Raw genomic sequence first — 24,563 nt, forward strand, 5'->3', positions numbered from 1 at the left:
AAAGGGGTACTAGGCAAGGGTGGAGATACATTGAATCAATGTAGCATAGTGGTTAGAGGTTTCAATTCCAGCTCTGCCATTTACTAGCTTATTATGTGACCTTCAACAAGTTTCTTAACTCTCTCTGACTTGTTTTCTTCATTTTTAAAATGAAGAATAATTTACCCACCTTACAGGGTGATCATGAGGAGTAAATGAGTCAACACATGCAAGCTGTTTATTACATCGTATGGCACATAGTAATCTCTCTGTGAGGTACTACCTATTATATATATGATATGCCTGTGTGTAAAAATTTCTGGATGCATAAGAAACTTAACAGTAGTCATCTCTGAGGGAAGGAAACTGAAGGCTACGTTGAAAGGGAAACTTTTTTTTTCATTAGACATACTTCTGAAATTTTTTTTACAATGTGCATGTTTTACTTCTTCAGTTAAGAAAGGGGGGGGGACGCTTTCTTTCCCCCAAAAGGAAGATTATCTCATGTACCTGGTAGAGAACGTGCAAATTCCAACACACACTCATATAATCTTGCAATGCTATTCCAGTCATTAAGGAACATTTCAACCACTTTTCTACCACCAACAGGTTCAGACAACAGGTTTTCATATGTTAGATAAACATGCCGGGATGGTCCTACCGGATTAAAAAAAGAGATTAATTGCAATCAATATGAAAATAAATTCAGAAACATGCAAAGGCAAAGTGTGTGAAGCATATTACCTTGTTCCCTGGTAGAAGTGCCATTAAGTGGACAATTTGCAAACACTAGCTCTGCTACCCATGTGCGGTTATTTCTACCTTGTAATCGGAAAGTGCAATCGAGGAGAGACCGATCCAGAGCCTTCTGGGTTTCCTCATTTACACCCTTGCAGGGAGGAATTCTGGTGATAAATGAGAGCATATGAAGTGTACCTCACATCACAGAAAGACAAAAGCACAATCTCCACAATGACAGGAAGGTTATCTACATTAGAGCTCCAGTTCAAACACACATACCAGGCACGTTCTATAAAAGAAGGAAGCAATTTACAGCAATTCATGGCAATTAATAGTTGTTTAACCCGTTTCCATTCATTTCAACATAGGTGAGGACTCTTCACTTTTAACAAAGTGATGTTTGTTTTCATCCTTAATCTTGTTATTAGAAAAAGACTACAATTCTTCAGAATGACAATCAAGGATATTGGCTTTCTACAAAATCTATTTAGAAAAACTAAGGGGGACAAAATACTTGTAAAATCACTCTGTGAAGGCAGGATGATGATACAGTGGAAAGAACAAGAATGTTGGAGACAGGGACCTGCCTTTTTTCTTTTTAAGTTTTTAGTTATTTTTAGAGAGAGGGAAGAGAGAAAGAGGGAGAGAAACATCGATGTGTAAGAGAAACCTATCAGTTGCCTCTCACATGCCTCCAACCCAGGGACCTGGCCTGCAACCCAAGCATGTGCCCTGACCAGGAATCAAACCAAGAGTGACCTCTTGGTTTGCGGGATGGCATCCAACCATCTGAGCCACACCAGCAGGGCAGAGACCTGCATTTTATTTTGGACTCAGCCACATTTAAACCCTCTGAATTTCAGTTTCCCAACTACAAAATGGAGATAAAAATTATCTCATGGGTCAATGATTTGAAAATATAGCAAAAAATATATAAAGTGCTTATGGTGGCTGCAATAGCAGGTATCCATATATTTAATTCCCCCTTGCAGTAAACCAAGCCTTGATCACCCACTGCAAATGATAATTTCCAGGTTCATTATCCACCCCCCCCTTCTCCTCTTCTGCTGGAGAGGTAACACATTGTGATAAGCTTCACATGTATTAATTCATTTAACATACATATTATCACTTACATATATCATATGTATTAGTTTTGATGTCTTAAAACACCTACCTATCCATTTTCCTCTTGCAGATTTATGACTATCTTATTTGTCATAAAAGATTAAGAAGTAATACAGTTTAGCTGTTGTTTTTTTTTTCAGTAATGGAGGAAATAATGAGATAACATATTATTTAACTATACATTACCCTTTAACTCATAGGGAAGGTGGATTAATTCTCAGACTTGGTATGATTATCAATATCTAAGGCAAAAACAACTAATATAATTAGAAACATGGAATACTGATTCACACCTCTTATTCAGGATGTAACACCTAGAACAATTTTAACATTTTGGGGTCCATAACTCTGTTGTAAAGGGCTGTCCAGTGCAGCCCTGGTCTCTGCCTACTAGATGCCAGGAGCTCCTCCACCCGCTCTTCTCAGTTAATGATTACCAAAACCATCTCCAAACATTGCCAAATGTCCCCTAGAGGGCAAAACTACCCTGTGGATGAGAACCACTGACCTAGAATAAACAACTTTAGAGAGCAAACAAGAGACAGAGTTCACACATGGTAAAAGAAAAAAAAACTTGTTTGGGAGAAACAAATCTATACAGTTTGCATAAAAAGAGAATTAACATAGTACTGAAATTTTCTCAATTAAAAGTTCATTACAGCTCCTCTTAAATAAATGTACAGGTTTTAAGTTTTTCAAAAGTTAATCTTTAATACTACATACCTTTTATCACTACCAGAAAGATTTTATCAAATGTTTTATTTGGAGTATTACTATAGGAATCACATACATTGCATATATGCTTTTCAGTGCTGTGGATGTACTGAGGACTTGCCTGCCCTTACCCTTCAAAGCATAACCATAACCCATAAGAGTTACAAAGCAACCAATTCAGATAGATTTTTAAATCTTGATCTTGAAAATACGAATGTACTATATTATTCTCCTTTCACATAAAATAGGTGTTTCATGAAATCCAAGTGGTTAGAAAATGAACACACAGAAACCAAGACATGTTCGAGCAAGACTCCTTCCAATTTATGCTCTCGGGCACCACACTACCTTGAAAAAACATTCTATGTCACTTTCTTAATCTATGACACAAATATAATTGGCTCTACTTCAAGAAACTTGTAAAATATTTACTTGCTTTCATGGTTATAAATGTAACAGAGAAAATAAAAGTAAACTACAGTTTTTAATCTTCCACACATGATCACGTGAGGGAAAGAAAAAAATAGAACTGAACAGGTTCCCCAAAAGAAAACCAGACAACTGTTACAAACTCAAAATACTATTGGGTTGGTCCAAAAGTCCATTTAGTTTTTTCCATAAAATAAAAGACACGTATTTCATTTTCCCCAATAACTGTACTGATTTGGATATTTTGAGTACAAGGTCTAACTGGAAAACATCCAGCCACTGTTAATATAACGAGAACGGTTTGCACATCAATGTAATCTGGCAGCCAAGGAGAGTGGACTGGAATGTGCATGCATGAAGAACACTGACTTGTGTGAAGCTTGAACCATTCCTCTGAGGGAATTATTCAGATGATTCAGAAGGCCAGAGCTATGGGCAACTGGTGATTGGCAGCTTTATCACAACAATGTGCCCGCTGATGCATCACATCTAGTACAGAGGTTTTTGGTGAAACATCAAACCACCCAGGTGACTCAGCCTCCCTATGGCCCAGATTTGGCATCCTGCGACTTCTGGCTTTTCCCAAAAGTAAAATCGCCTTTGAAAGGGAAGAGATTTCAGACAGTTGATGAGATTCATGCTGGGACAGCTAATGGCAAATTAGAACTGTGTGAAGTCCAAAGGTGCCTACTCTGAAGGGGACCAAGGTGTCATTGGCCTATGTACAGTGTTTCTTGTACCTTGTGTCTTTCTTCAAGAAATGTCTTAATTTTTCATAATACACGGTCGGATACTTTCTGGACAGACCTTGTATGTTCGCTATTTCCCACTATTGCCTTCTAGTGGGTAGAGTCCAGGGGTGCTGCTAAACATCTTCCAATGCATAAGGACAGACCCACAGCAAAGAATTATTTGTCCAAGATGTCAATAGCACCAAAAAACTTCATAAACCACTTTAGACACATTTGATTAGTCACAGCACCTTCTCCATAAACTGCACAAATCTTTTTAAATTGCATTTTTACCTTTCTTAAAATAATAAAGCATAATATACCAAAAATGTTGCATGTTTTCTTTCATCTTCAGTATTATAATGGTTGTACAAAAATTCACCAATTCTGGTAAGTTTTCTAAAAAATGCACACTGATAGGACAGCTGTCACAATACAATCTAACAAAACTATTTCCAATTAAGTTAAAGACAACTACAGTAGAAATTAAATGAACTTTTGGCCAACCCAATACTGTATTGTCCAGGACAATGAATTAACCTTAACCAAAAATTTATACCAACTCAGAAAAGTTTTTTGATCTAAATGGCTACTCCTGACTGATTTTTCTCCTATAATTCTGAGTACTGAATAAATTTAAGAACTGGGTTTTGGTCTTCTAGGGCAGATATTATGTCAGTGCTGCTCCTTTTTGGCCCTTTTGTGCTGTGTGTCAGTTTCATTCCGAGGGGTTTTACAAACATCAGTAATGACATTATGACCCTGTGGTCCAAAAGTGGTGTGATCACAGAAAGTGTTAGTAAAAGAAGCACAATTATGCCAGTAAGGAAAGGGAAGAGGGTTTTATAAAGTTTGCACTTGCATGTGCAGAAGGACTGAGTCACACAACTGACATAAGCTGAGTCACATAACTTACAAAAAAGAGACGGGCTTATGTATTACTTGCATAAGTTATAAGAGGCAAGAAAACACAATGGAGGAAATGAAAAAACAAAACAAAACAAAACCCTCGTGGACGTGGCTAGAGGGCCAGCACCACTGTCCATTACTATAATGTTAGTTCTGGGGAAGGCAGGGGGTTTACTCAAGAGCTCAAAACTAGGCACCATAAGCATGCCATTCTTGAGACCTATGTCATCTTGTGCTGTAGGCTCAAGGCTTTTCTGAGTCTGTACAAGGCAATAGGTCCATGAACTATAGCAATCTAAGGTGTTTGCCATGATACTTTCAGAGGCACATCAAGGAGACCAATTCAATGGATTTTCAAGGAGAAAAGGTGAACAAAAACAGAACATACTTTTAGCCAAGAGGAGAGAAATGTGCTACTTTTAAAGCTTTGAAGTATCATCTTATACTCCCATTTAATATAAACATATCTAGGACTAAAAGTTTTGTAAAAGAAGAGTTTTTGAAGATTAAGTGCATTAGAGCAACTACTAATTATTAATAGATCTATGCAGGGTTATAATTTAGTAAATCATGTTTAGACATTTACTGTTTACTTTTCCTTTCTTCACTTCTATATCCTACACCCATAATGAACAGCATGTACTGGACAAGCAGGTACCTTTAATTAATTTATTTCTATATACTTTCCTTTTATGCTTTAAATATAGAAAACATTATCCAGGATGTAAAGACTTTCTAAAAAACTATTGTAAAATGAAGCTAAAAAATATTAAGTGCTTCCTCCTTAGGTCCTAGGAGTATTATGAGTTCTCCTGAGTTCAAGAAGAAAAGGGACTGAAGTGCCCTTCATAAAAAAAAGCTGAGCATAAGATACTATAAAACTCTTAAAAATATGAAAAACAAAAATCAAAACACATTCTTGGGCGAAGATTAAAAAAATATGAAAAATATAAGTAACTAATAGAACACAAATGTTAACATCATCTACTTATCTGCAGTTGCCAAGAAGAGTGGAAAAAAACCCCAAAACCCTGTATTTTAAGCAGAAGTAATTCAAAACCAAAAGCAATTAAGTTAAATGTGCTACATTTTCCTATTGATTTCCACTATAAGACTAGCTCTCCCACTCCTCAAAAGAATATTTCATAGAGATGGCATTAAGATAGCCAGGAAGGGAAGCTATTCCAGTTCTTCAAACCTTTATCTAGAGTGAGCACCATGACACATAGGTAGAGTGTATGCCATTTGCTAGTGCTTCCCATCTTCCACAGAAACAAACCGATTCCCAAGGAACAAAAATTAAAGCCCTGCTGGCTGAAACTGCAGAGCTGCCATGTCTTGGTTGACACAGAAATTCAATCAATAAAAACTGCTTATATGATTTATATTAAGCAACATCTAAGAAACAATACAAATGCAAAAAAAAAAAAGAGAGAGAAAAAAGAAAAGAAAAGGTTTTCTGCTCCAGAAAGGTTGAGCTCTTAAATGGCACACTACCTTTGCAAGTCCATCCTGGTCACATTATGAAGCACATACCCTCCATGAGCTTTCCTTCTAAGTATACTTTGGCCTCTTGTCCTATATGTTTAGAACCAAGCCCTCTGTCCATCTCCTTCTGTATGCTCTATCCGGGTGATCTAATTTACCATTCCAGCTCAATGATTATCACCTTGGTGATGACTCATCTACCTGTCCTGTCCAGACCTGTCACCTGAGTTTGAGATACTTCCCTACCTGCCCAAAGAGATGTCTAAGTACCTCAAACTTAGGAAAGCCCCTTCAAATGCACATCATCAGTGTCCCTAATCTCAGAAAACACAACAATCATCTATTATTTGGCCAAGATAAAGAGCCATCTTTGTCACCATCTCCTCTTTCTCACCTGCAGTATCAATCTAATCACCAACCAACCCTTGGATATTTCATCTCTTAAGTCCCTACAGAACCTTCCCTAACCGAAGCTATCAACAACTCTCATGTGAAGCATTTCAACAACTGGTTTCACACTTTTGAGTCTTGTTTCTCTGCAATTTATTCTCCACACTGCTATCCAGGTAAGCTTTCAAAAACACCTATATATGACATCAGTTTCTGTTTAAAAACATCCAATGGCTTCTTACTACCATTAGGATCAAGTCTAAATTCCTTAAGGACACTTACAAAGCCCTATAGGACCTGACCCCTTCCTGTTTACACGTCTAGATTCACCTCTTCCAACTCCTGCTGTACTGAGCTTCTTTCAGATCCAGGAGGCTGAGCTCTCTTGCCTCCAAACCTTCACAAAAGCCGTGATTCCTTCTGGTTAGGACCACTCATTCCCACCCTGGCTCCCTTTCCTCTAAGTCTCAACTCTCCTGCAGTCAGAGTACATACAATTGGCACTTCATCAGAGATACCTTTTCTGACTTCTAAACTAGCCCAGATCCCCCTGCTATGTGAGCCCAGAACATGCTGAAGGGCTCCATCAGTAATCAACCATGACACACAGTCACACTCAGGAAACATCTGTTGAATCAATGAAAGAAATGCAGAGGAAAGACAACCTAAAATACCAAGTGGTGCTGGATCACCACTCAGCAAGTGAAAGATAATCCTGCCCCTGCCCTAACCAGTGTGGCTCTGTTGGGTGTCATTCTGGAAAGCAAAAAGTCACCAGTTTGATCCCCAGTCAGGGCACATGCCTGAGTTGCAAGTTCGGTCCCAGGTCGGGGAGCATACAAAAGGTAACAGACCAATGCTTCTCTATCACATCAATGTTTTTCTCCTTCCCTTCCCCTCTCTCTAAATACTATGCAGCAGGAAGAAAAAGGAACTCCCACCTTTCGTGACAGTGTGGAGAGAACTGGAGAATATTACTCTAAGTGAAATAAGCCAGTGAGTGAAAGACAAATACCATATGATCTCACCTATAAGAGGAATCTAATGAACAAAATAAATGAGCAAAATAGAACCAGAGGCATAGAAACACAGAACAGACTGACAGTGGCCAGAGGGGCAGGGGGTGGGGGATATTAGTAGAAAGGAGGGGAAAGGACTAGTCAAGAACATGTATGAATGACCCATGGCCATGGATAATGGTGTGGGGATTGGCTGTGGGAGTGGGGGGTAGGCTGGGCAGGGGAGGGCAAAGGGGGAAAAATTGGGACAACTGTAATAGAATAACAGTAAAAAGAAATGAATCTAGTAAAGAGAGACACACACACATACAATCCTGTCCCAGACCTTAATAAATCTGTGCATAAATCTGTGACATCCACAGGTTCTGAACTCTGCTTTATGTTGTCTCACGAAAGGAGAGGAGCAGCTCTGGCACTATATGGCACTAAGTGACACACATTACAGGGACTTACTTCAATAAGCGAATTGCATGGCTGAAGCTATCACCTTCCATTTGCACTCCTTGATGTGGAATCTCCAGATTGGACAACTTGAAAGAGAAAAAGTTATATCATGTTACCAATTTTACAAAGGAAACTACCTTTTCTAAGTACTACTACTTATTCTTGTAGCATCTGTTCTAGGGCCACTGTTTTCCAAAATTATAATATACTAGGCATGAGTATTGTCCACATCATTTGATTTTCTGGGAACTATATTAAGTCCAGTGAAACTCCAAAATGACCCAGAGCTTCTATTAAAAAATACCTCCATAGGTGGCAAAACTTCAAAATTCAGGAGACTGATTTAATTTTGTAGCAAGTCAAAAGTAATCTATAATCAATTCCAGTGGTTCCAAAGGACGCAACCTTAAAATAATGGTTTTCTTGTGTACTTCAATTATGTTTGAAACACTGAACAATAGTCATATCTCACTTCTAATCACAAATAGTTTTTAGTTCAGAACTTTTCTGGAATACATTTTAACAAACTATTTCCTGTGTGAAACCCAAAAAGAAAATATTTCCAATTTATCCATTTACACAAATGAGGTACCTTTCCCCATTATAGGATTCAGAGAGTGAGTCAGAAAGATGAATGCAAAGATGAATTAAAAAGTGTGTTAAAAAGATGAATGCCTGAGACCATGTCAGTGGAATGGCAGGTTCTTTAGGTATGCCAGAAAGTTTATCTTATTTACCACAGAAATGCTTGCCTTTGGCAGTGTTTCCCAGGTCTTCTATGGCAGACTATTTATATCTACTTTGTTCCAGAAAGGATTTAAGCCAGCCCTAAGTATTTAACTGAACCCTGCTCTTTTGGCCTTGGAAGGGCAGAGGTTTAGAAAAAGAACTCCTAACCAAATAGATGGTAGGGGTTCAGATTCAAAAGGAAGCAAAGTGCAGGAGAGCTCAAAAATGTTGTCTCTATTCTATGGATCAGAGAAATAAACATCCCTGGTAAGACTAGATTTAGTTATTCACATCTCGGTATCACTTGCTTTAGGAAGATAATGTACTTGCTTTTGTCTTTAATGTGTCTTTTCCATTGAGAGAAGAAAAAGTAGGTAAGTTTTTAAGAGTCTGAGTTCAAAAGAGTATTATAGAATGTTCTCACATGTCTTATGTGTGCAACAGGTATAGGAGCACAAACAGAGAGGACGTATGTCTATAGGTATTAGTCTATGTGGCACTGCAGATACAAGTTTCTGCAATTTCTAGCCTGTGGGTAGGGGAAGAGAGACCATGCAGAAAGAGAAGAAATAATTGCATCATACTGTCCCTGGGTACCAGGTAGCCTCTTTGCTACTGCAAAGGTAGTACTGAATGACATTCATACAGTCATGGCCCTATGAAAAAGCCCAAGAACACAGTCAAGCTGATAGGAAACATGGGCACAGTCTGTACAGTTTAGGAGCCATGGCCAATACCCAGACAAGGACATTCATCAAGCTCATAGCTCTAGGAGCTGGAATACTGAGGACCGGAGTAGCTTTTTTAGGTTCCCATTTCTGGGCTTGGATTTCTCTGGGCTACTGATGCTCTTCACAATGACACACTTGATCCCACACCTTCAGATCCCAAAACCCTATAAAGCAAAGGTCAGCTCATGGCCAAATCCAGCCCACTGCTGTTTTTTTTTTTTTTTTTAAATAAAAGTGTTATTTGAACATAGCCACACTCATTGGTTTGAATATCAACTATGGCTGGTTCACACTACACAACAGATTTGAGTAGTTGTGGTATGAGATCATATGACCCACACGCATAAAATATTTATCTGGCCTTTTACATAAAAGGTTTGCCGATCCGTGCTCTAAAGCATGAAAGTGTTTTCTAAAAGTCTCCCCAAGACTATCATCATCAACTTAACCAAAATAATCCACTTCCATATTTTCGGATCTCTTCATTCACAGTAATTTGCAGAGGGAAGGAGCCCTACAATAAGTAAAATTTTAAACTAGAGCAAAATAATTAAGGTTTTATTATATCATTTCTAAGGACTGACAAATCCTATCTAAAGACCTTTTTGAAAAATACAGGTTCCATCTGTTACCTCCCCCTTTTCTTACAGGTTTGGAGATCATGCTGGATTATCACAACTATATACTATTGAAAAACACTAATTCTGCCTAAATCTATTGCTCCTTCCATGTGACAACAGTAAATTCAGTTTAATATTCTTTCTGACCTGCTTCTCAGAAAGGAGCCCAATTTTATTAGTGTGTAAGCAATATGTATGGCTTCACCAATTCAAAACTAAGCCACCCTTTATCAACTGATCATGTCTAGTAGTTAAATAATGCAGGATACTAATTTTCAAAAGTTGTCAGTTTTTAAATTTTAACTGGAAATAATTTACTTTCAATTTCCATAAACAGCAGAAGACCACAATTCTGAATCAGGGAGATGAAATAATTTAAGTCATTTTACCTGTACACCATGAGACACTATGATTTCAAGCCTACCCCTGCCAAAATGAACAAAATGACAATCATTCAGATTGTCCTAATGGAATCCATGTGGCTTTAGCAAAGCATTTAAAAAATTACCCTTTCATTTACAGAATACCCAAAATTGTTCTAAAAATTACCTCCACTCGAAGTCCTACAAATGGCATATTTGTATCACACACAGCAACAAAATGAGCTAGAATTTTATTGAAGGCACGTATTTCTCCTGTTCGTTTGGTTTTCTTAGGTTCTACTGGACACGAATCATCAGACGACTAGAATTTAAGTAAAGAACACAGTAAAAAAGTACATGTGATGCAATTAGTTAAGGCAATTACTATTATAACAAAGCTCAAGGTTAACCAAAAATTTTATTCATTTAATGAATATTTATGGAGCAAATATTGGCCTAAACAAGAGAAACTTAGTAGTAAATATTGTGCATTTAACAAGCTCTCTTGTGGGAAAGGGCATATAATTAATTATTAATTAAAAGAGAAGCATTTTCAAGAAAATGTACATAATTTTTACTTAAACATTATTGCTGCCCAGTATCTTAAAGACTGGATCTTATTTTGTTCCATATGAAAAACAATGTAAGAATACAACAAAAGTAATACATACAAATTCTTTGCTTATTTCCACATATGATCAATACCTTGCGCTTAGTACTGGCTCTAGGCTGTTTCCCGATTTTTGTACGTAAAATTAATTCCTGGATGTTGTCCTTGAACTGCTGCAGCACAAGGGCCATGACAGGGCTGTCTTCCCGTTCCGCAACACTCACAGACATGAAGTAGTACTTGTATGTCAGCTGTGTGGGTTTATTGGGAACCTCTAACATCTCTACAACCTAAAAAGACCCAAGTCAGAAAAGAGACTCAGAAATAATAGGTGTGGGATGTTTTCCTCCTTCTATCAACTAGGGGTCAAAATTATAAATCTAATATTGATGTCTTTTTTCTTCAAACAAGGACAAATTGATTGTGATGTCAAAAAAAGCATTCCTAGTAAACATACAATTTATTTCCTAAAAAATAAATCAGAGTAAAGGAGAACAATAATAGTAAAAGCAACCATAAAGTACAGCAAATGGGACATTGAGACTATTTGCATTAGGTGTTCTTAATATTCATACCTTAGCTTATAAACTGAAAAAAAAATTTTATGCTGTAGTGGGTCTGCTAGACTGTTCTAAAATGTTATCTATTTTAAATTGCCCTGCTGTCTCCCTTAACCATGAAATCATCCTAAGAATTCCACTATTATGGTAGAGAAAAATGACAACACTCTCTATTACTTGGAATTATATAAAAACAAACCCTAATTTTTCGACTGAAAAATGTAGTCACTGTGAGGATAAGAACAAAATCTAATACTGATAGAGTGGTTACTATGTACTGTCCTAACTACTTGACAGGTGTTAACATATTTAACCCTCCTAAATAACTCTGTGAAGTAGAATTATCTTAATTTTTCTGATGAGGAAACTGGGGCACAAAAAGTTAGGTGACTTGCCCAAGGTCTCAGAGCTAAGAAGTGATGGATTCACGCTTTGACCCCAGAAGTTGGGCTCTAGAGACCTTGCTCTCACCCACTATACCAGCTTACTATTTTCAAGGTCTACCTGAAATTTAAGAAAAGTCCCCTAAATACTTAGTAAGAGAAATAAAAGCCATTAGGCAAGACTCTTGACCAACACACTTTCCTGTCTCTCTTCCTACACCTCTCTTCTCCCTTCCCACCCTCCTTCCTACATACTCTCTTCAGAAAATGTTTGCCCAACACCTAAGCATCACAGTGATACACCTGAGGAAATGGAAGAATTAAAAGTAAAATGGACACTTCACCAAAGATATATGGATAGCAAATAAGCTCATGAAAAGATATTCAATATCATCTGTTACGAGGGCAACAGAAATTAAGACTACAATAAAACACCATTAAATACCAAAATGGCTAATTTACAAAAAATTATAATACCAAGTGCTAACAAGGGTGTGTTGCTGGCAGAAATGCATAATAGTCCTGCCACAGAAAAGTTTAGCATTTTCTTATAAAGCTAATCATGCACGTAACCAGATGACCTAACAATCCCAATTCTAGTTACTTATCCAAAAGAAATCAAAATTTAGCCCTGGCTGGTGTGGCTCAGTGGATCGAGCACTGACCTGCAAACCAAAGTACTGCCAGTTTGATTCCCAGTCTAGGGCACAGGCCTGGGTTACATGCCAGGTCCCCAGTAGGGGGTACACAAGAGGCAACCACATATTGATGTTTCTCTCGTTCTTTCTCCCTTCCCTTCTCTAAATATAAATAAAATCTTTTAAAAAAAGAAACAAAAATTTAAGTTCACAAAAAACCTATTAGGAAATACTTATAGCACTTTTACTGATAATTGCCCCAAACTGTAAACAACTCAGATGTCTTTCAACTGGAGACTGGTTAAACAAACTATGGCACATCTATACCATGGAATAAAAGGAGTGAACTATTATACATACAATAATATGGTCAAGGTCAAAGGCGTCATAGCGAGTGAAAGAAACTAAACTGAAAAACAAAACTAGAGAGACAGAAAATAGGTCAGTGGTCATTAATTGAGAGTGTGGGGATGGGGTTTGATTACAGAGGGGCAGCAGGAGGGAATTTTGGAAAAGGGGGATGATGGCTCTGTTCAGTGTCATGCTGAGACGGAGGTTACAAAACTATGCATTTATTAAAACTCAGGACACAAAAAAGTAAATTTTACTATATGTAAATTATATCTTAGTAAATCTGAGAAAAGTATGGCAGAAAGACATTTAAAGGCGGCAAAGCTTTCCTTAGTTCTTCTTAATGTATATGATAGTAGTTTTTCCACTTTTGTGAATTATGTCCTCTGTGAGAAATACAGAGGCTGAAGAGTAACATGTATTTAATTTTGGTCTAAACTATGTCATACAAACTATTGCTTTATAATAAAATCACTGGTCATTGAAACTAAAGCCTGGCTTTTTGTTGATACTGAATAAGGTCAGAAAATAATAAGTTACAACCATTTTATTTTGTATAAGGGAGGGTCCCCCCGCCAAAAGAAAAACCCCAGAATTTATTTATTTAAAAATTGTGTATTTTTTCTTACATGTTTAAACTCCAGTCACCTTCCATGTACTCTCCATTTGATGGAATACATCTATCCAGATGTTTTTCCACTGCTCAAAATAGTTTTTGAACTGTTTTGATGCCTTTTAGTGCTTCAGCCATTTTTTGTTTCATCTCTTCCACATCAACAAAACATCCGGGGAAAGAAAAAAGTCACTGGGGGTAGGGCATGGGGGGGGATCATGCTGCTTTTGGTCAAAAACTGCTGAACACTCAGAATGGTGTGGGCAGGTGCTCTCGTAAATCACTCATCATGAAATGGGCAAATGCACTAAAAGTATCTTCAAAAAAAAATTCACTGGAGCCAAACACAACCTCTCACAACAATTCCCACCGGTACACTGACACAGATGGGTTCCTAGAACACTCACTTAGTGAGGGAAGCCTATACTACAAGAGGCCTGCCCTCCAGAAGATAATTCTGATTTTTGTGGGTCCCCCCTTGTATATGGCTGAGTGTAAGAGGTAACATGTGTGTTCACAGGTTTGACTATTGTGTGTGTATTCCACGTATCATTTCAAATATCAACCAAGCAGATAGCCGAGAATTGAAATAATAATCCTTTGTCACTTGTCAAATCTAGTTCCACAGCTGGTGTTTTAAAATTCAGAAAACAGATGAAATTCACATCAATGAGATTTATCAGTTTACATTAATAACACTAACTAAAGATATGTCAGATTACACAGGGTACTTTTTAAAGATATCTTTTTAAAGCAGAGCTCAAAAGCTTTAAAATAAGTCATTCCCACTATCTTCAACCAACAATCCTGAATTATCTTTTTCAAACACCTTAGATTATTATCCACGAGTATCTACTTGGTGTACAGAGAAACTTCTATAAGCAGGGACATTTATTTAGGGTGAGTTCATTTTCAAGTTTTTGCAAATTTTAACCAATTCAAAGATCTCAAAGAAACTAACTGGAAAATACCTAGAAAGATTGAAAAAGCAGTAAGAAAGGATCTTGGTATGCACTAAAGGTACATGCAATCAATAAAGTGGATATATATGCCTTCAATCAATTAAGGATGAAAAAATAAAGTTCCTTCAGCGAGTCCATATTTTAAAGCCTGCATTATGCAAGTTAACATTTAATTAAAAACACCCAAATTTATCTGACATCAAAACATCTCCAAACCTCCACAGTAGTTATTTTCAAAAATTTTCTTCTTATACAAAGACAATGCCTCATCCCAAGCAGAAACGAGGTTTCACTATAGGAGAGATCTTAGGGTGAGGAACTGGAGGATATCTTATATTCCCCAAACCTGCCTGATCACTATGTAATTTCTTAGAGACATAATTTTCTTCCCTCTCCCACCTCTACCACCGTTCCCTTCTCTCCTGAGTCAAGAATCACTATACAAAAGTTAGCTATCCAATAAGATACATTTGCAAATTAAACAATAAATCATTTAAGATACTGACAGAATTACTGAACTTGATCACCCAAATCACACCTTGGCATACTTACAATATAGTATTGTGGAAGACGAGTAAGTTTAATGAACAGCTTATGCTTAGCAAGTTTTCCAATAGGATGAGTTGAGTAATTGGAGAGCTGCAATGTATCAGTGCTTATTGTAGGCAGATGTTTTATAGACTGTTTGCAACGCTGTTGTCCAAGCCAAAACCTTAATTTAAAAAAGACAGACCACATCATAAAATCATAGAATTTTCTGATTGATTGCATGCTACTGATTTATAAATAGATCATTGAAGACCACTAAAAAGATAATTAATTTGAAGTTTAATTGAACTAGTAAAAAGGACACATGACCATAATGGTGAATCATTTTTCCACTTTTGCACTGGTTTGTTAGTTCTAGTTTTAAGGAGTTAAACTGCAATGTGAATGATTTGGATTAGTTATAAGGTGGAATTAACTAGCATTAAGAAAGAGACACTATATTAGTTTATTATAGATGACAGATTTCCTATGGTTTATAAGACAGCGCAAACTAATCTCAACATCCTTTATAAAATGCCTGAAGTGTTTATAAAACAAATAGAACAATAAATAAGTATAAAAGTATCTCATTTTTTCTGGTATTATTGGAGATATATAGTCCCAGTTTTTGTATTGTGTATGTCATGGGTATACCTATCAGGTGCCAGTTAAGTATTAACTACCTTCTTTCCCTCTTCTCAGCTATGCCACCAGATTTCACTTTGATGTTTTTTATACTATTCCTTTTAGTGCTAGGATACCACGTAATATGTGAAAAAAGGAATATTTGTAAAATAGAGTTTATAAACTCTCACTCATCCACAATGATATAACTATAGAAAATAAGAATACTGAATTTAGAAACTTTTCATAGCTACATAATAATGCCACACATTCAAGCTCATATCAGTAGGCTTGTCTTGCTGAACAGGGTATAGTCCAATTCGGTTGCTGTTGCCTTTGTGTGGTGAGTTGCATGTGGCACAAACTGTACTAGTTGTGCAGTAAAACCATGTTACATTAAAGTATAAAATCCAGAAACCATTTATTTTCACGGAAAAACTTTAACTATAACTTCACAGGACCAATTGCTAGAACTGGCTACTAACAAAGGAATAAAGATAAATTTTGAAAATATACTGCCCCAGCTGGTGTGGCTCAGTGGACTGAGCACTGGCCTGGGAACCAAAAGGTCACCAGTTCAATTCCCAGTCAAGGCACATGTTTGGGTTGTAGGCCACATCCCCAATAGGGGGTGCATGAGCAATAGGGGGTACACGAGAGGCAACCACACACTGATGTTTTTCTCCCTCTCTTTCTCCCTCCTTTCCCCTCTAAAAATAAAATAAATACAAAATCTTTAAGAAAATATACCAATAATTGCTTCATTGCAGGTAAAAGTTGAATGTCCTGAACTTGCTAAAATTGCTTTCGAATCTCTACTTCCAGTCCCATCAACATACCTTTGTGGGACTGGTATCTGTACTATGTATGTTATTCAAAGAATAACAGAGAAGAATAACCTAGAAACAATTAAGATATGCATGATCTCCTATAATGAGCATTATCATCAACCCAACTTAGATTAGATAAATTAACAAACAAGAAATGGGCTTACTTGTCACAATAAAAATTCTAAATACAAGGTATCATAAATAGCCCTGGCCAGGTAGCTAACTTGGTTAGAGCATCGTCCTGATACATTAAGGTTGCAGGTCCGACCCCCCAGTCAGGGCACATACAAGAATCAACCAATGAATGCATAAGTAAGTGGAGCAACAAATGGATATTTCATTCTTGCTTTCTCTCCATCCCCTCTTCCTCTCTCTCAAATCAATAAATTTTAAAAACGTATCATAAATACAATGTAAATATAAATTATAAAGACAAGAATTCTTTTCAAAGTGTGTATGAAATTGCTATTTTAGTTTTTAATTTTTTGTTTTGTCATGACTCTTTGGAACAAAAAATTTGAGCATTAACAGTAAATTTCCTGGCTGTGGCATGGTGCATGCGAGGGGCCGCCACCCAGACCACCCAGCTGGCTGCAGGCAGGAGAATGATCAATTTCAGTTAGAAATTAGTGAAAATCTTCAGTTAGAAAATGGCTTGAGAGCCCATGGATGTCAGGGAGAGAATACCTCACTTTCACTCTATACAGATTAAGAGACTTCTGGCTAAGATGGAGGTATAGGTAAACACACTTTGCCTCCATGCAAAACTACTGCAAAAATTACAACAAAACTATAAAATGAACATGACCCAGATTTGTCAGAAAATCGAGCTGTATGGAAGTCCGACAACCAAGGATTTAAAGAAGCCACGTTCATCCAGACAGGTACCTTAGCTACAATAGGCCATGCTACTAAGACAGAAAGTCAAAGCAGCTCTACCTAATACACAGAAACAAACACCAGGAAGCTGCTGAATTGAGGAGACAAAGAAATATGGCCCAAATGAAAGAACAGAACAAAACTGTAGGAAAATAACTAAATGAAATGGAGATAAGCAATCTATCAGATGCAGAGTTCAAAACACTGGTTATCAGGATGCTCAAAGAACTCATTGGGTACTGCAACACCATAAAAAAGAGCCAGGCAGAAATGAAGGTTGCATTAAGCATAATAAAGAAAAATCCACAGGGAACTAACAGTGGGGGGGATGAAGCTGAGAGTCAAAAGAACAATTTGGAACATAAGGAAGAAAAAAAGCATTCAAGTCCAGGAAGCACAGAGAATCTTAAACAAGTTGAACCCCAAAAAACCACACCAAGACACATAATGAAAACGCCAAAGGTTAAAGATATGGACAGAATCTTAAAAGCAGCAAGAGAAAAGCAGAGTGTTACCTTCAAAGGAGTTTCCATAAGACTGTAAGCTGATTTCTCAAAAGATACTTTGCAGGGTAGAAGAGACTAGCAAGAAGTATTCAAAGTGATGGAAAGCAAGGACCTATACCCAAGAAGATTTTGCTGGATGATATACAGCAAAGCTACTATTTAGAATGGAAGGGTAGACAAGCTATCATTTAGAATGCAAAGTGCTCCCCAGACAAGGTAAAACTAAAGAAGTTTATCATCACCAAGCCATTATTATATGAAATGTCAAAGAGAACTATATAAGAAAAAGATCAAAACTATGAAAATTAAAATGGCAACAAATGCACAACTATCAATAACTGAATCTAAAAAATAAACTAAGCAAACAACCAGAACAGGAACAGAATCATAGATATAGAGATCATTTGGAGGGTTATAGCTGGGAGGGGGAGAATTGAGGAAACGGTGCAGGGATTAAGAAATACAAATTGGAGGTACAAAATAGGGGGATGTTAAAAATAGCTGGAAATGGAGTAGGCAAAGGACTTACATGCATGACCCATGGACATGAACTAAGGAAGGGAATTGCTGGAGGTAATGGGGGTACTGGGTGGAGGGAGGCAAAGGGGCAAAAATTGGAACCACTGTAACAGCAAAATCAGTAAAATATACTTAATAAAAGTCAATTTTCTATATTAATTGTCAATACATGTACTTTTAATGAAAAACATACATAGATTTCAAATTATCTTTTTTCTTGTAGTATCCATTATGATTATGTTTATTGAAATGTAATTTTGTCTGTTAACTCTAATAATAAAAAATTGGGGCTTATATTTTATACGTTTCTCCATTTGTTTTTTCTGAAGTTTGTCTTCATTGCATATTATTAAAAAAGTAATTACATGAACAGATGCTCAATATCATTAGCCATTAGGGAAATGTAAATTAAAACCACCCTCATCATACTCACTAGGATGGCCATAGACAAAGACAGTAACAAGTGTTAGCAAGAATGTAGAGAAATGAAAACCCTCAAACACTGCTGATGCAACTGCAAAGTGGCACAACTACTTGGGAAACTAGTTTGGCAGTTTCTTTAAAAAGTTAAACATAAATTTACTGTATGACCCAGTAATCCCATAGTAGAATGAAAATGTAAGTCCACACATAGATCTGTATGTGAATATTCACAGAAACATTATTTACAATAGCCAATAAGTGGAAACGAACCCAAATGTCCATCAATTGATAAATGGATAAACAAAATGTGGTCTACCTATACATTGAAGTATTATTCAGTCATACAAAGGAATGAAAATACTGCTTGGGCTGGCGAGGCTCAATAGATTGAATACAGGTCTGCGAACCAAAGGGTCACCAGTTCAATTCTCAATTCCCAGTAGGGGGCGCACAAGAGGCAACCACACATTGATGGTTCTCTCCCTCTCTCTTCCTCCCTCTCCCCTCTCTAAAAATAAATATATTTTTTAAATCTTAAAAAAAGGAATGAAGTACTGAGATATGTACATGCTCCAACATGAATTCTGAAACATTATGCTAAGTTAAAAAAGAAGCCAGTCACAAATGATCACATAATTTATGATTTCATTTATATGAAATGTCCAGAAAAGGTAAATCTATAGAAACAGAAAAGTAGATTCATGCCTGAAGCTGAGGCTGGGAATAGGGATTAACAGTAAATTAGTACCTATTTGAGGCGATGAAAATGTTCTAAAACTGGGTTGTGGTTATGTTGCAAAACTCAGTCACTTTACTACAAGTCATGGAATTATACACTTAAAACTGGTAAATTTTATGCTAGGTAAATAATACTTGAATAGTTATTTCAAAAAGTTAATATCCCATGATAAATTTGTGGTAAACTGGTTATTCATCAAAGATCATTTGAGAAGCACTAAAATAACTGACAACCATGGGACCTTTCTTATAAAAAAATTATGTGAGCTTAAGGTTTTTGGGGCTTAGCTTTCTGGTTTTAGGTTATATTTCTGCTAACTGAAAGTGCCAGATAAACAACCTCAAGGTATGCAAGATGTGAATTAATCATTTAAGTATTTAAACCTTGCTTGTTGAGCCAAAATGCACAACAAATGATGGCAATCCACAAAAATTTTAGGAATTGTTATCCAGAGTAATGACTATCATTTTTCAGATACAGATAAACTAAACAGCTGTTCAAAAGGCTCATGTAATATTATCTATCTATTGACATTTAAAATCATGTCCTGTTAATGAAAAAAATGACTTGATGATATCAAAATCTTCAAATATTTACAAAACTAAAACTTGCCAAAGGAGAAGGGGTAGGCTAAAAGATCACAAAATTAATAGATCCCACCCCTTCTCCATTTGCCAGATTTAATTTTAATCTCTAAAATTTATTTTTATCACTTGGAATTTTGTTCTGTTAATTTTAAAAGAGGGTTTGTTAAGAGTTGCTGTAAGGTACCTTTGTGCACTAGAGTGGTAATAAAACCAATCTCATAATTATCTCTAGCTCAATTTTCAATTTATTTAGTTTCACAATATGAAGCATTCAAAGGATTTTGAGACAAAATGAATGACACTATTAGAGAAGCAGAAATGATAATTTTCAAAGTGCCAGCTGGTAGATTCATACCTTGAAGATTGTCCTGAATAAGAACAAATAAGACACTATTGCAGAGAAGACTAGATACAATAAAATTCATTTTGTAGAGTACTTAGAGAGTACTTGTACAAGAGAAAATGTGGCAAGGAACGAAAGTTGAGTGTCATGCCCTTCATACCTGTATTTGCTCTAGAGGGGAATTTAATACGAAGCACTCCCATCCTGGACCTATTCCAAGAGAATTTAGATTTAAGTACCAAAAGGTGCTCAAGTTTCAAATCATAAACATTAAAAGTGATCAAGAGAAAATATATCTTGTCAAAATAAGTTTCCATTTTTAGTCTTGAGCTAAATAAATAAGCTTACTTAAGTTGTTGAATCCAGGGAATGATCCGTTTCATATCCTCATTCACAGACTTCTCCATGTCATCCAAAGTGGCCTGGTCTATAAAATAAAGTATTTCATTAATTAATTGCTGACACATGGCACAAAATACCTAGGTAGCCCAAAACTTAAATGAAATTATTGTTTTAGGCAAATAGTAGTGTTATTTTTGAATCAGAAAAAAACTAAACTGAATGTCTCATTAGGCATAAATTAACCTAATTTGTATTCCCTCTTTAACATTTAGGGAGAGTTATAGTTAAGACAAGTAATTAATGGCAAATGTACAACTGCAGGAAGAATAAGTAACAAATATATGAATTAATTCCTTGCCTATATTTTAATTCCCAGAACTTAGTCTACTCAAAATTTTTAACTTGTATGTATTTAAAACTCATAGTATTACTAGAATTAAAAACTTAAAAGTTATACAAACGATAAAACTCCATTATAATATTTATTTGTTTATTTAATACAGATGGCCTCTGGCATAAGCAAGTAGTATTGTCTGAAGATTAGCATGCTAAATGTCACTTAGAATTTTTAATGACACTAGAAAATGCTAATAAATGTTGAACAAAAAGCAAGGTATAAAATGATTTGAAATAAAGAAAAGATAGAAAAGGAGCACTGCTATGGATTAGACTGCATTATTCATATGTTGAAGCCCTAACTCCTAATGTGATGGTATTTAGAGGGGGGGCTTAGGGAGATGATTAGGTTTAGACAAGGCCACATAGTTAGGGGCTTCATGATGGGATTAGTGCCCTTATGAAAAAAGCCCAAGTTTGCTCACTCTCGAGTGCTCTCTCTCTTCCTGCCATGTGACCACACAGTGAGAAGGCTGACATCTACAAGCCAAGAAGAGGGCCCTGACCGTAAGGGGACCATGCTGGCAATCTGCTTTCAAACTTCCAACCTCTAGAACTGAAAGAGTAAATTTCTGTTGTTTAAGCCACCCATTCTGGTTCTTTGTTATAAAAGTCTGAGATGAAAATAACAATGATGGCTGAGTAACTATTTTTTGCTTCTTGTCTAATTTTTACATGCCTAGGTTTTTCACTTGAGTATGTACTGTGTTAATAATCAAGAAAACAGTTAAAGTTTTAAGGAACAAACAACAATGGCCGGTTGGTATGAACCATAGTTAAAAGGCAGTTGATAAATTTATCAGTTATTATTTAGCCATCATAAATGCGATATGATTCAAAGTAATGTGGCCAGTTTTCCATGAGAAATTCACGGAACAGTATTTCTAGCCATGTAACTAGAAAACCTTTTATTTTCATCAATCTATCTAGCTTAATATAAATTTCAAATGGCAAATGTGCTATTACAGTCACATGGCAAATGTGCTATTAGCAATATGAAACCACTAAGTTCCTACTATTTCATCATTTCAGAACAACTCACTAATAGAACATGTAAGAAATCAAACTTTAATTTCTATTGTATTTAATCCAGAAAAAAAGTCTTTTCCTCCAGGATTCTGTACCCCAAGTTATTGTAGACATTTACACGGTCATTAAATATGTTCTTCAGCCATGAATGACATGAGAATTCCTTTTCACCATCTCCATGTCATCCAATTATTAGTAGTAAAACAGTTCATCTAAAAAACACCAGCCATCAAAACTATTAGTTTTACATGAGAGAAAGAACGTGAATGTACTTCGTATTGGGAAGTTTACCTTCTGGTACAAAAAAAATGCAAACTAGAGTTAAAATGGGCCCCAAGGAACAGAAGATATCAGTGAGTTATTCCTTCTGTATCTACTCTCTATACTTGCTTATGCCACTCTTCTCAATATCTAATGGCAGAAAATTCTAATTTTGCTTCTGTTAAAAATATTTTTCCTTACACTGAATGACTGTATCATTTAGTAACATACCAAGTCCATAAAGCATCAATTGGAACATTCCAGAATGCAAATCTACATAAATGTGTAGACACTCCGAATTATCGCAGGGCTCCAAGATGGGAACAACAAGAGCTGGAAGCGCAGTCTCTATGGAAGCTGAACAGTTAAAAATTAAAAATTATATTTATGAGTAGTTCTAAAAAAAAGTATTTCTCAATGAGTAGAAACAAACCAACATTCAACAATCCTGACAGAAGAAAAACATGATTTTTGCAAAACTGAAATAGTACTATTAAGTCAATTAGTAACTCAAAACAGTGTAATCTTCAAGGTAACTTGAAACAAACGTGCCTGTCTCAAATGCTATAGCAAAGAAATTTTAAGATGCCTTAAAAAAGGTTAATACAGCTCGTGAAATTTTAGCTTCATTAGTGAGCCAGGTTCTAGTTTTACTTTCACTCAGTAATTACCAGTAAGTTAATTTTTAAGGATTTTCTTTCTAATATAGTGGGAAGAAAATCACTTGTTTGGTAAATCCAATAAGTTTCATCTATGGCCTAAATATTCTCAATGCCATTCTTCATAAAGAAAGGTTTTGTAGAAATTAAGACCCATGTGTTAAAAAAAAACAAATGCTTGAGAACTATTAAACATTAATGATTATATAGGAAAATTTTTTCCATTATTTATATAACTCATTTTCAAGTTACAGAAAAATAAGACATAGGCAACTATTATGCACAAATTCCCAAAGCTGCCAATATTCTTATTCTAGAATTTCACAGTACTTTTACCAGGCCCAATTAACTTTTCCCTTAATCCCATAGGTAGGCATAACAAAGTAAGTAAAGGAGCAGAGCAATGAAAGTACACCAGGTGCTCATCAGGTTGAAGTGTTATAAAAGGAATATGCTCTTTTGGTTACCACATTTCTCTAAAGCTACAGCACAGAAGAAAGGCAGGCAGTGAGAAGAGTGATAATGGAGTCCCCGCCTTTCACCAGATGTGACTTCTCTGTGCTACTTGATTAAACAAGGACAGTAATATCTTGCTGTCCATGCCATGGATCCTTAGGAGGAAGAAATAACAAGTTTGTAAGGGTGATTTAAAAAGTAAAGTGCTTAACAATATACATTATCTAGACTCCTTTATGACTCAAAGACATACCAAAACCTCTTATTATGATTTTGCAATAATTAAAATATGTGAGGATACCACTGGCACCATCTATACAAATTATCAAATTTATAAAGCAAAAAAAGAAAATTGAAGGAGACATAGTTAGTCAGATGAAAACAAACTGCTTGAAAGTATATCTGATATATATTTGTATACAAATGTTTAACGTGCAGATCCAGCAGAGCTGTCACCTAAAAAGAAACAAAATAGAACAAAAAACAGAAAAAGGCACAAACAGGAATTGCTTTTACAGTATTTTACAATTCAGAGCAGTATGACAAATTAGTTCATGTTTCGCTGATTGACTATGTTAGTATAATAAAAAGTACTTACAGATTTGAAGCACTGTTCCTGATTTTTAAAACTGATCTGTACTGTTATAATTCCTAACAGGATAGAAATGTATTCCTTAAAGCAAAACACTTTTAAAGTGTAGCAATGAAGTAAAACTAGTTCTGACAATTAGGATAACAATTATAATTTCAATCTAATTATAAAAATTGAGCATTCTTGAAAAGGTAGGGCATCAAAGTAGAACATACAACACAGTCCAAAAGATAGAAAATACTTTGATGTATATATCTGAACATATTTTATCACCACCAATGTCCATAAAATAAAATATATAAGGCCCTAAGCATTTAAA

General features: G+C 35.9%; 1 protein-coding gene across 3 annotated transcripts in view; it reads right to left on the reverse strand.

Moving 5' to 3' along the window:
• The window catches only part of MED14 (mediator complex subunit 14), a 72,646-nt gene that overhangs the window by 21,409 nt on the left and 26,674 nt on the right, over positions 1–24,563 (reverse strand). For all 3 annotated transcript variants that reach the window (XM_028522167.2, XM_036016413.1, XM_036016412.1), the window contains exons 11-18: positions 22,769–22,894; positions 20,858–20,936; positions 15,084–15,243; positions 11,120–11,314; positions 10,602–10,736; positions 7,982–8,058; positions 724–884; positions 490–636 (exon numbers count right to left, since the gene is read on the reverse strand). In XM_028522167.2, coding sequence (XP_028377968.1) covers positions 490–636; positions 724–884; positions 7,982–8,058; positions 10,602–10,736; positions 11,120–11,314; positions 15,084–15,243; positions 20,858–20,936; positions 22,769–22,894 — 1,080 coding nt within the window. The remainder of the gene's footprint in view (positions 1–489; positions 637–723; positions 885–7,981; positions 8,059–10,601; positions 10,737–11,119; positions 11,315–15,083; positions 15,244–20,857; positions 20,937–22,768; positions 22,895–24,563) is intronic.

The sequence above is a fragment of the Phyllostomus discolor genome, chromosome X, assembly GCF_004126475.2.
Source record: "Phyllostomus discolor isolate MPI-MPIP mPhyDis1 chromosome X, mPhyDis1.pri.v3, whole genome shotgun sequence".
Lineage (NCBI taxonomy): Eukaryota > Metazoa > Chordata > Mammalia > Chiroptera > Phyllostomidae > Phyllostomus > Phyllostomus discolor.